Below are 13,514 nucleotides of genomic sequence, written 5' to 3'. Positions count from 1 at the left end.
AAATCCTAAAATTCATATGGAACAAAAAAACGAGCTAGAATAACCAAAGCAATCTAAGCCAAAAGAACAAAGCTGGAGGCATCACATTACCTCACTTCAAATTATGCTACAAGGTTATAGTAACCAAAACAACATGGTACTGGTATAAAAAATAGAATCTACAAGGAACTCAAGCAACTCAACAAGAAAAAAAAATTACAAAGTGGACTCAAAACATGAACATTTATTTTTCAAGAGAAAATATACAAGTTTTCCATAAACATGCAAAAACGTACTCAACATCACTAATCATCAGAGAAATGAAAGTTAAAATGACAATAAGATATAATCTTACACCAGTCAGAATGACTTATTAAAAACTAAAAAAAAAAAAAAAAAAAAAAAAAACAGATATTGGCACGATGGAATTGCAGAATTGGACAAGATGAAATACTTTTATCACTTTTGGTGGGAATGTAAATTAGTACAATCTTTATGGAAAAAAGTAGGGAGATTTCTCAGGTAACTAAAAATTGAACCACCATTGGATTCAGCAGTTCTATGACTGGGCGTATAACCAAAGGGAAATAAATTATTATATCAAAAAGATACCTGCACTTGTATGTTTACTGCATCACTATTTACAATAGCAAATATATGGAATCAACCTACGTGTCCATCAATAGAGGACTGGATAAAGAACTACTCAGCCATAAAAAATAATCATGTCTTTTGTGGTACCATGGGTATAACTGGAGGCCGTTATCCTAACTAAAATAACTCAGCCAAATACTACATGTTCTCACTTAGAATTGGAAGCTAAACAATGAGTAAACATGGACATGCACAGTGGAATAATAGACATTGGAAATGACGAAGAGTGGGAGGGTGGGAGATGGGTGAGGACTGAAAAATTACCTATTGGGTACGATGTTCACTATTCAGGTGATGAGTACTCTAAAAGCCAAGACTTTGTCACTAGCCAAACTCTCTCTATATATAAAGTTGGAAAAAATAAATAAACTTGGAAAAAAGCAAAAAACAAAGGCCGTTTTATTGAGTGCAGTTGGACAGTCCAAGGCAAGGTATTCAAAGGCCATAGAAGACTCAGATGGATAAGGATGATCAAGGGCAGGAAGTTTGAGCAAGCACATCACTGAAGAGCAAGACTCTGCCAAGTGAAAACACAAACTTGAATGCAACTGAAATGGTATTTGGAGGTATGTTTATTTAGTGCAGGAATCCAGCCAGTCTACGAACAAGATATGTGGACCTAGTACTCTTTTCTGGAAGACTTTATGCCCCTAATAAAAGCTAGACTCTGTTTCAGGTTTCCAAATAAACAAGCTGTGCATTTAAGACAAGTTCAGTCCTAGCAAGATACTGAAGGAAGAGTTAGGGTTCCTGGGAAAGCTACCAAGTCATAATAAAAGCAGAAGCCCAATGACCAACCTAGATGTTGGGAGTGCTGTAACTCAGGGATCATGCAGAGGCCCAGGGAGTCCCTCTGAGGTGCTCTGGATTTTGGGCCTTGTTGACCATGTGATTAGCTAGAGCCTGGTCCTTCAGATGGGGCCCAAAATAACATCCAGCTTCAGGGAGCTTGGAAAGGCAAAAGCTGTGCTGTATAAGGGAGATAGGGACTGACATTTGAAATAGCTGTTGCGACACAAAGTATGGCTGAGAACCAGCAGCACTAGCATCCCCTGGAATCTCATTAGAAATGTAGACTCTCAGTTCAGACCCACTGAGTCAGAATATGCATTTTAATAGTATCTCCCAAGTATTATTATGTACATTCAAGTTTGAGAAGCAATGGTCTGGGCCATTGCTACTAATGCAGCTTACAGTTCTAATGTTGATTCTCCACTGCTGCATCATATAGTAGGTTGCATTGGAAACTTTCTCTGACTTCTATTGGTACTACCCAAGGCAAAGTTCAGAACTGAAAAGAAACTAAGAGAACATCTATTCAATGCTCACATATTACAGAGGAATAAGCAAGGTCCCATGTGGGTAAAGTGACTTGACCAATGCCACAACGCGTTAGTGACAAAAATAGGAATGAGAACCAAACTCTTCTCATCCCTACTATTGATTTATTTACAAACACATATAATTTAGCTGCTTACTAAGTAATAAAAGATTTATTGAGTACATACCATATGCCAGGTATTTTGTTAGGTGATTAAGATACAAAGATGAGGAAGTCAGATAATCAACTCCATCTAGTACAAGAGAGCTCTTCTTTCACTCATTCCTGGGCTGTAAGGAATTCTGAACATAAGACACATTTTAAATACAATAGTCCTCAGTGTTTTTCAAAACCATATCACTTCTTTGCCATTGGAAAACTAGTCTTTGCAGAAGTAAGAGAGCATTGAAAGTTCCATCATGAGTGTATTGTCTCCTCCTGAATCCACCCTGAAGTATGAAGGTGATATAGGGTGAATCTTGTCCCTTGAAGAGTGAAGACAAGCCGGAATAGAACTAAGGATTAGTAGATTAGGCAAGGACTGGCTGGGAGATCTAATGGGAAGTCATCTTGGGATTAGCAGTAGGTCTAAGAGAATATGAAGAATGAGGCACCAAGGAAGAGTAAGGAGCCAGGAATGATCATGAGCTAAAATAATGCCTTAGAGCATTATTATTGCTCTAAGCACTTCACATGGACTCATTGAATCCTCACACTACCAATTCATGGAATGGGGATTACACATCTCCATTTCACAAATGAGGAAGCCAGAGGCATGAATGTTGACTTGCCCATAGTCTGCATTTGCATTATGACTATGTAAGTATCATTGATGGCTGAGCCAAGTAGGTTACTGCTTCCTTTATTTCTGCCTTCTTCTTTCCTGAAGAAAAAAGTTACCTTTAACTTAGAACCAGTCTTTTGTCTTATTTTTGTTTATTTTGGGATCTCTAATTCTTCCCAAACTTTCAAAGAACTATACAGTCTTCTTCATTTGGTCCAACTCATCAGCTTATCTTTCAGTTCCATTTGTTTTTCTTCTTCAGAGACATGCTCCACATTGATTGCTTTTATGGCTCAACTATCATCTTAAGAGTCCCATTCATCACCCTACTGCGTATTCCTTCCCCTCTCTCTAAGTTGGGTTCCCTGGGTCTCCTGTTTCTGTCTTGAGTTGCTCTCTTGGGTCAGATGAACATGTCTTTCAGCTTCCTGAAAAAGGGTGTATTAGAGGTTCTAATTTTTCAGAGTATTCATGAGAATTCACAAAGAAAGGATAAGGCATAGAAGGCTAAAGAAAGCACAGGTAATCATTCGAGAGACTCAGGATATCCGGGGCAGCTTTCAGTGTCTCAGTCACATAGGACACAGTTCATTTATGGATTATAAACCACCAAAATCTGGCATATCTTCGTCTCAAGCTGCTCTCTTATCTGAGGAGGAGCCTTTTCTATCTCTATTTGTGTAGTCAAAAACACGTGTGGGCCCAGACTCAATAATAGAATTGAAGATAATAGATCTAGCTGCCAATCATCAGTATGCACATTTTCTATAAAAAATGCAGACCAGATGTTACAGGCTGCTCTCTGGTCTGTTTCAGACCCTTGAACAGGACTGCATTAATTACTAGTTAACACATTTTACTCAGTTTTGGCCAAAGGCCAATATCATGACTACATTGCCCTTATATGGTAACAGGGTTGCAGCAAACTAACTGAGATTACCCAGGAGGTAAAAAGACCTTGAATGTCTAACAAAATATCTTTATTTTAATGCTTAATTCATTGTTTTCTTGGCCTAAAATTCTAGGCTGACAGTTATTTTCCCTGAAAACATGGGGGGTATTATTCCACTGTCTCTGGCAATCTTGCATTGCTGTTGAGAAGGCTGATCCCATTCTGGTTCCTAGTTCATTATTTGTGACTCTGCCAGCTCTCAGAGTCTTCCGTCTGTCCAGTATGTACTGAGATTTCATGATGCGCATTGGTGTGAGTCTTTCATCTGTTGTGCTGGATATTTAGGGTGGCCCTTTCAAAATGAAAACTAATATTCTCCAGTTCATGGAAATTTTTTTTATTTAATGATTTCCTCCCTCTGATTATCTTATTACCTTTTGGAATTTCTTTTATTCAGATATTGAACCAATTGGATTAAGTGTTTACTTTTCTCATTTTTCCCCTATTATCTATGTTTTTAAATTTAGGTTTCACTTTTGGGGAGATGGATTCAACTTTATATTTTGAATATTTTATTATTTAGTTGTTTTGATCATATTTTTATTTTTAAGTGGTCTTCCTTGTTCTCTGATTGTCCCATTTTGATAGTATCCTGTTCTTGTTTCACAGATGCAATATTGTCTTTCTTCTATCTGAGGATATTAATTATGGTTTCATCGGAGTTTTCTCCTGATCTTTGTCATATCTTATTCTGCAATTTCCCTTCTGTTAGTTTTAGTTTTTGCCTTTCATTTCCTGTCTAGTGACTCTTGACTGTCCATTTATGTTTGAAGTGAAGCACTAAAAAGCATATTTGGTTAGACATTGATTTGTGGGCCTCATTATAGGGTAACTGCGGAAGGAGCCAGTAGTTTCACTGGAGGATGATGACATTTCAGTATCTGTAGGTCTTTTCTTTTTGACCTATCAGTTTCCCCAAAGACGATTCTCTTATACACCTGCCTAATTTACTGAATTCTGAGAAGTGGCTGTTGTGGGGTAGGGGGATGTCTCTCATTCAGAATGCAGACTTGCACTTAATTACAATGTTTTTAGTAAAGCACCTGAGCCCTGTACCTAACGTCCCTCAGCATAGATCCTCTCTGATTTAACATGAGCAGAGAGCAAAATAGTAGAAGGTCAGCCAGGAGAGAGGAGGCAAGGGAAAGGAGGAGTCTCCAGGTTGTACCCACCCAGATGAAAGGGAGGTTGTCTAATGTTACTCCTTGTTTGCAGTACCACCTATTCCTGCCTTTAAAGGTACCTGAGCCTTCAGTTCCTGAGCTTGTCAGGGATCTCAGTCATGCTTGTTGTTGGCAACCCCTCTGAAAACACTTAGGACACAGCCTTTCCTCTCTGCTGAGTCAGCTTTGTTCTTCTAGGTGCTTTCTGCCCTTCATAGTGTTGCTAACATCTTTTGTCTGCTTCATCTCCTCTTGTGTTCTTTCTGTCCTTGTGGACTTACGCCTTTTAAAATACCTAAAATACCTTTACTCTTATCTTAGTTTACTTTGTGAGGAAGCAGAGGTAAAGGCATGTACCTTTAGGGGTGAAGAGAGTTTTTTTCTTCCTCTTCTAAAGATTTGGGTCTAAAGTCTACCAAAATAATACTGACAATAGATAGACTAACAGGAGAAAAAGCATACAAATTTAGTAATGTGTGTAAGCACAGGAAGATAACAAAAGAATGATTACCCAATTACCCAGAGAGATTCAGAAGCTTATATACCCTTCTTCAGGTTTCTTCCTTCAGGGAGAGGAAGTTGGGGATATGGGCAATTTTGAGGAGTCATCATTGATTTTTACCAGAACTGAATGGACCCAAAGGGCAGACCATAGTTTTTAAATGATCTGTGTAAAGGGACCAAGAATGACAATAGCTTGTGGGAAGTTATGGGAAGAAGAGGGGTAGCACAACACTGCAAACAAAGGTTGTCTGATTATGCAGATAGAGTCTCCCAGGCAATCTCTCCAAGCTGCCCTCAGAAGAATAGACAAAATCTCTGTGTGAGCAAGGTGATGACGTTTAGTCTTTTCTCCTCTCTGGTGCTTAATCTTTCGTGGTTATTTAATGAGATTCCTAGAAAGGGAGCTTCAAGACTACTGTACTTCTTTTGGAAGAAGTTTTCTCAGGCAGATTCAGGAACCTCCTGAGAGAGCCCCTACCTGTGCTGGGTTAAAAAGTCTTGGTTCTGAGATAGTTTCTAAGACCTTCTAATGTCTTTTGTTACTTTGGGGCTCTGTTCTCTGAGCCTCAATATGCCTAATTACTCGGTTTTGATTTGTGACTCTGGACAATAGCTTTCTTATATCTAAAATGAAAGAATGAGACCAGATTATCTCTAAGGTTCTGTGATTCTCAAACACTACAAATCCGTAACTAAGTAGGTGCTATAACATACGCAACTGACTCTAAGAATTGTCAGAATCCGAACAACAGGGAAATTACTGGAGCATGAATCATCAAGGGACATTTCATCTTAGCTGTGATGGCTAGAAAGCTGCATGTGGATTGGATAAATGGAGAGAAGAGGAAGGGAACGGCATAAGTGAACTCATAGAAATGACTATGCCCACTTATGGGAATGGTACATATTGAGAAGTAACAAGGAACAAAGTTGGCTATTTACCAGGTGTATGCTTAATACTTACTGTAGAGGGCCTTCAGAGGCTGAAATATAAACTTAATTGCAATACAAAATGTCACTCTTCAAAAAATAATATCATATTTTTACCAAATAGTATTTATTTTCATCCTACAACCTTTGTATAATTCTGGTTCATATCATTTCTCTTTTGAGTGAATTGAAAACCCAATTTTTCTCTTCTAAACAAATACCTTTTAACGTACAGTGATACTATTTTGTGAACTATTGCTGTATTTTCTGAGGTAAACTCTAATTTTGATGTCACATTGTATACCCCTTTTATTTTTCTTATAGGTTTTATTATTGTATGCATATAATTTGAAGCCTCTGAAGATTTCAGATGTTAGACATTCCACTTGTAACAGTACATGTGTTGGCTCTTTATGGATTCCACTGAACAGGCAAGTAAAAATTCCACAACTCCAATTGTCTTTGTTGTTATTTCTCATGAGAATAGACTCTTTCAGTAATTGGCAAGGTGTAGTGTAGGAGACCTGCTAAAAGGCACTTCTAGAAGAATCTTCCTTTTGTTTAGAGGAATATTATATTGCAGCGGTTAAGAGCATGAACTCTGAATCCTGCCTGCTTCATTCAAATACCAGTTGTGCCCCTTATTTTCTTCACAACCTTGGGCAGTTTATGTCACCTCTGTACTTCAGTTTCCTATTAGTAAAATGGGAATAATACTAATAATAGTACAGAGGGTTGCCGAAGGAACAGTTCATACATGCTTCATAGAGATTACAGAGAGCACAAGGATGTTGTCTGTACTATATTTTGCCTGTAGTTTCAGTGTGGTTAAAAAATAATTTAATGTGGCTTTGTATGGAGTTTCAAAATTAAGCCCAAGCTCTACTACCGCCCTTGGCCCACCTTTCCCTCTGTGCCCAATCAAAAGTCTGTGCTTCATCTAGGTTGTTTTCCTCCCTCTCCATCAAACAGGTCATCAAACAGGTCATATCTCTCTTTTTGCTCATGCATCATTTCTCTCTTCCTGTTTCACTTTACAAATTTCCTTGTTGTTGTTTTTTAATTTATTACTTAGTTTATTTTTGACTTCACTGTTCATTGCCCTTCTGACCTTATCCTCCATTTCCTTCATTTAGAATGGAAATGATCATAACTGCTCTGCCTGCCTTTCAGGGTTATTTTAGGACCAAGATAGACAGTGTGTGAACATGCTTTGAAAAGCTTAACCACTAATGGCTATTCCATCAATGGCTTGGTAAACAGAGAATTAGTGCTTCTCTGTCCTTCCTTTGAGAGTCTTGTTTATGTTCCATGATTTTCATTTTGAATGATTTCTTGGCATCACCATGAAAGAGACAAAGGCTGTTTCAAGAGCTGGCATATTTTCAGTTATTCAGTCAATTTATTTGTTCCTTCTTTTCTCCTCTTCTCTCCTCTTCTTCTTTTCCTTCCCTGCACTCCTCTCCTCTATATTTTCATTCAATTTATTTTCTTCCTTGTTTTCCTTTTCCTTTACATTTCCTTTCTTCTTTTCCAAGTGAAATGATTGAAAACTTAGGTACAGGCTATAGAGCAGCCTAGCTAAGCAACAAAATCAGGTAATTCTGCACTTGCTTTGTAAATCCAGAAATGTAGATTTTTTCCAGCCCCACATGATGAAAATGATTATAATTTCTATAAAGTAGAAAGTCATCAAACTGATAAGTTTCTTTCTTTTATTCCAAAAAGTTTTGAATTTTGGTGTATTTCTGATCAATAGTAGGGTTACTAAAATTAGTGACAAGCCCCAGCCACTGAGGCCATCACAGAGGACCATGCCTAACAATCTTTTATCTCCTTGTCCTTTGGTGGCACTGTGAAAATAAACTATTTCTCTCATCCTGGGTGGCATTCCTTGTGTTCTTATGAGGCTCGAGATTAGTACATGGGAAACTGGTCCTAATCATCCTTTGGACCAAAGTAGGAGTAGGAGTAAAGCAAAGTAGGAGTAAAACAGGTCAGAAAAACATAGGCCAGAGAAGAAGAAACTTGGATAACCTGCAAATTGGGAAATCCTCCTTTTATAATTCACTTCCTCATCTCCTAGTTAAGTGCGCATAAGAAAAAGTATATTTTAATCCTTTGCATTTTTTTTACAGCAACAAAGGAAACAATAGTGTTCTTAATGAACAGACATAAAGCTTTGTGTGTAGTTCTATCTAAATTGTGCTGTTGTGACCGAGATGAAGTTCCCTGCCTACTGTCTCTGCCTTTAAACTTCCAGTCATCCATGTTTCTACTTGCAACTTGGTCCTGCACTCCAGGCCATGGCAGACTCTGGGAAAGAGTGCCTGGGAGTCAATAAATGAGAGCAGAGGCTGTGGGGAGCCCAGACGGGATGGTGATGCCAAGGTTTAAAAAGCTGGAGCAGGCATTGACCTAGAGGACAGAAATGAAGAAGTACATGGGAGGACAGGGAGGTGAGGGGCAAATGCATGCCAGAACACAAAGGGAGGGAGCAAGATGTAGGCAGGTGCAGTCATGGGGTCCAGGCCTCACACCAAGACTCAGGTCATCCGATGTTGCTCTTTGCATGAGGACTCAGCCTGCTTTGCCTGGTCCCAGATGGCTGTTTGTGGAGCTAGATGGGGCCATTTACTCTGCCAGCACAGGCAGTGAAGTGCTGGACACTCATTTACAATCTGCAACTCAAATGTCAAAGAATGGTTTATCCTTCCTAGAATCCCAGGTATTATAAAGGAAAGCTATGCTATTTGTGGAAGACAAGTAAGACTTCTTTCTCTAGGTATTAGAATTTAAAAAATGGCATTTTAGAATACTATCTTTCCTTCATGTAGTTCCTTGTGGTTAAGAACATACATACTTATGTCATTTCATCCTTACAAAAGCCTTATGAATTGGATGAAGTGGATTTTCTTATTCCAGTCTTACAGTAGAAGGAACCTCAGGGTCAGAGAGGTTAAGTGAGTAGTCGAAGGTTTCATGGCTAGAGTTGGAAGGAACCAAGCATGACTCACCAACTCTTTCACCTCCTCATCTTCTTTTCTCTCCAATGCATCAGGCAGCTTTTCCAGCATTATTGGAGATGACCCTTTTTTTTTTTTTTTTTTTACTTTAGGTTCTGGGATACATGTGCAGAACATGCAGGTTTGCTACATAGGTATACACGTCCCATGGTGGTTTGCTGCACCTATCAACCTGTCATCTAGATTTTAAGCCCCACGTGCATTAGGTATTTGTCCTAATGCTCTCCTTGCCCTTGTCCCCAGCCTACTGACAGGTCCTAGTGTGTGATGTTCCCCTCCCTTTGTTCATGTGTTCTCATTGTTCAGCTCCCACTTATGAATGAGAACATGCAGCGTTTGGTTTTCTGTTCCTGTGTTAGTTTGCTGAGGATGATGGTTTCCAGGTTCATGCATGTCCTTGCAGAGGACATGAACTCATTCTTTTTTATGACTGCATAGTATTCCATGGTGTATATGTGCCATATTTTCTTTATCCCATCTATCATTGATGGGTATTTGGGTTGGTTCCAAGTCTTTGCTATTGTAAATAGTGCTGCAGTAAACATATGTGTGCACATTTCTTTATAGTAGAATGATTTATAATCCTTTGGGTATATACACAGTAATGGGATTGCTGGGTCAAATGGTATTTCTGGTTCTACATCCTTGAGGAATTGCCACACTGTCTTCCATAATGGTTGAATTAATTTACATTCCACGAACAGTGTAAAAGTGTTCCTATTTCTCCACATCCTCTCCAGCATCTGCTGTTTCTTGACTATTTAATGATTGCCATTCTAACTAGTGTGGTTTTGTGATTTTGATTTGCATTTCTCTAATGACCAGTGATGATGAACTTTTTTTCATATGTTTGTTGGCTGCCTAAATGTCTTTTTTTGAGAAGTGTCTTTTATATCCTTCGCCCACTCTTTGATGGGGTTGTTTGTTTTTTTTCTTGTAAATTTAAGTTCTTTGTAGATTCTGGATATTAGACCTTTGTCAGATGGATATATTGCAAAAATTTTCTCCCATTCTGTAGGTTGCCTGTTCACTCTGTAGGTTGCCCATAGTTTCTTTCGCTGTGCAGAAACTCTTTAGTTTAATTAGATTCCATTTATCATTTTGGCTTTTGTTGCAATTGCTTTTAGTATTTTAGTCATGAAGTCTTTGCCCATGCCTGTGTCCTGAATGGTATTGCCTAGGTTTTCTTCTAGGGTTTTATGGTTTTAGGTTTTACATTTAAGTCTTTAATCCATCTTGAGTTAATTTTGTATAAGGTATAAGGAAGCGGTCCAGTTTCAGTTTTCTGCATATTGCTAGCCAGTTTTCCCAACACCATTTATTAAACAGGGAATCCTTTCCCTATTGATTGTTTTTGTCAGGTTTGTTTGAGATCAAATAGTTGTAGATATATGGTGTTATTTCTGGGTCCTCTGTTCTGTTCCATTGGTCTATATATCTGTTGTGGTACCAGTACCATGCTGTTTGGGTTACTGTAGCCTTATAGTACAGTTTGAAGTCAGGTAGCGTGATGCCTCCAGCTTTGTTCTTTTTGCTTAGGATTGTCTTGACTGTACGGGCTCTTTTTTGGTTCCATATGAAATTTAAAGTAGTTTTCTTCCAATTCCGTAAAGAAAGTCAATGGTAGATTGATGGGAATAGCATTGAATCTATAAATTACTTTGGGCAGTATGGCCAATTTCATGATACTGATTCTTCCTATCCATGATCATGGGATGTTTTAAGATTTGTTTGTGTCCTCTCTTATTTCCTTGAGCAGTGGTTTGTAGTTCTCCTTGAAGAGGTCCTTCACGTCCCTTGAAAGTTGTATTCCTAGGTATTTTATTCTCTTTGTAGCAATTGTGATTGGGAGTTCACTCATGATTTGGCTCTCTGCTTGTCTATTATTGGTGTATAGGATGACCCATTTTTTAATGGATAAGTTTTTCAAGTAAACTTTAACAACAAATCTTTGCATTTAACTGTTGCCTTTTTAACAGAAAAGTTTCTAAGGCATACTATATAAATTCACATCCTCTCATATGTAATTACATTTTTAACCTTTTAGTGCTGAGAACTATCATTAGGATAATCAAGTATTGCACAATGCTGTAGATGAGGATGCTGTGGAAAATTGGAAGTTTGACAATTTTTTGCCTATGTTCCTGATGTCAGTTTGTTTTTGGGATCATTTGCTTCTTTTGCATAAAAATTTTCTTCCTTCCTTGAATGGAGACATGCATGTGCACACACATATGTAAACATATGTGTGCTGTGCCTGTAGTGTGGAGTCACCGAGGCCATGCAGGTGGCTGTTTGCCTTCTTCAACTGTAAGCCTTTCCACCTTCTGCCTCCACTACCCTGGTCCACTCTGCCTTCAGGCATCACTGTTTGCTGGCCTGTGAACCCTGTCTTCAGCATCATTGCTGGTGCCCTCCTTTGGCTGTTACTTTTCCATTTTTCTTGATTCTTCTCCCTACCTCCCTTTCTCCACCCTCTTCACTCCTATTCCCAACACACATGCAATACACTGAATTATTATGGGTCCCTTAATTGACCTTTTAGAGTCATTGCTAACTTGTCATAATTCTTACCTGCAGGTCAGCCAGACAGTCAGAGCATGGCATTAAGACTTCCACAGGAGTCAGTCTTTTGTTATTGCCTAGATTTTGTTTCACCACATAGATAATTATTTTCTTTATTTTCATCTTCAGCAATATTTTAGATGTGTGCTTTTTTCATTGTGCTTTTGCAGTTTCTAATTATGTTTTTATCTGCATGTATAAACATAATGAAAGTTAAGACTGTCTCTTTGCTCATGTTTCTTGAACTTGGCTGTATCAGAAATCTATTCGTTAAATAACTGAGGCCTTACTTTATATAAGTTATTGATTCTGCAAATAAACAAATACCTTTCTTAACTCTTCAAATAAAATACGTATATATTATTTTCAGGGTTATTGCAATTCATGAGAAATTATCTAATCTTGCTCAAATAGCTGAAATATCATTGCCTGCAGCTCCTGAAATTACCTCAAATGAAAATATATATGAAATGGAAGTGGAAGAGGAATCAGTTGATAATGAAATGGAAGTAAGTTGTTAAATAGTGGAAAATGACATTGCTGTAGATTACCTTTTACATCCTCAAAGCAGAACTGTGTGACAGGACTTGAACTCTGTGATTCTTCTGCCTCTAGTTTATTCAGAGTATGAGACATGACTTAACTTTTTGACACATATGTAGTGTGTCTTCTGAAGGTCTGAGGGTCTTCTAAGCATATGAATTACAAGAATTTGATGGTGAATGAACACAAACCAATCCAGATTAATCGTTCTGCTATAACTGTGAATCCTTATTAATAAATAATGCTTTGTGACTTTGCAATATTACTTTTATCTTTTTTCACTCTAAATCTATGAAACACTTTTATTACCCAAATAATATGTGAAGGAAAACTAGAAAATATAGATAAGCATATTTTTTTCAGAATTTTATATGTATATATATTTTTCTAACAAAAAAGGCTGTTATCCACATAGTATGCTATTAAGTCTGATCACAAAGCTGAGTTGTTTTTCTGATGACCAATGTTTGTGTTTTGGAGGAGATGGGGGTTTTCTGTCCCGTCCTGAGTTCTGAGTTGTCCTGGGGCACAGGAGACAGTTATATGGAGACCAAAATGTCAGCATCATTACTGATAAAGCTGATTGGTGAACTTGGCTTTAGATGTGTGGCCAAATGAGCACATTAATATTTTACCCCTGAATTAGCCAGACTTGCCCACCTAGTCATGTAGTCATCTGGCACACCTGTGTCACCACAGGGTTTCCCTATTTCTCTTCTGCCCCACTCAAGTTTACTGCATGGAGAGCAGAGAATAATAGTTCTGCAGGTAGGGTGTCTCCAAAAAGTATAAACAAAGATAGCCCAGAAGGAGCTGAGCCTAGCATGCTCTGTTGCTTTTCCCAAACTCACTGATAAGTCACTCTACTCTTTTGTGGGTAAATCCAAAAGAAGCTGGAAGTGTCTTGCCTTCTTTGGGAGAAATATGGAAATTCCTTACCCTTTATGGAAATGAGAAGGGTTGGTAATATATGCTCTCCCCTAATTACCTGTTCTTTAAATTACCATTTGTACCTTAATTTCTTGAGAAATATATTCTGTACTTATTGTAGCTGTTTAAAAGATAGATCTAAAAGGCTTAAAATGAAAAAAAG

The 13,514-nt window shown here is 38.1% G+C and overlaps 1 protein-coding gene across 1 annotated transcript in view; it reads left to right on the top strand.

The window, feature by feature from the left end:
* Positions 1 to 13,514, top strand: part of CFAP54 (cilia and flagella associated protein 54) — a 374,000-nt gene that overhangs the window by 305,807 nt on the left and 54,679 nt on the right. Inside the window, 2 exon segments of the mRNA XM_017893969.1 lie at positions 6,612 to 6,718; positions 12,249 to 12,387. Coding sequence (XP_017749458.1) covers positions 6,612 to 6,718; positions 12,249 to 12,387 — 246 coding nt within the window.

Source organism: Rhinopithecus bieti, unplaced genomic scaffold (genome assembly GCF_001698545.2).
Source record: "Rhinopithecus bieti isolate Rb0 unplaced genomic scaffold, ASM169854v2 scaffold_23405, whole genome shotgun sequence".
Taxonomy (NCBI): domain Eukaryota; kingdom Metazoa; phylum Chordata; class Mammalia; order Primates; family Cercopithecidae; genus Rhinopithecus; species Rhinopithecus bieti.
This window is presented reverse-complemented; position numbering and strand designations above follow the sequence as displayed.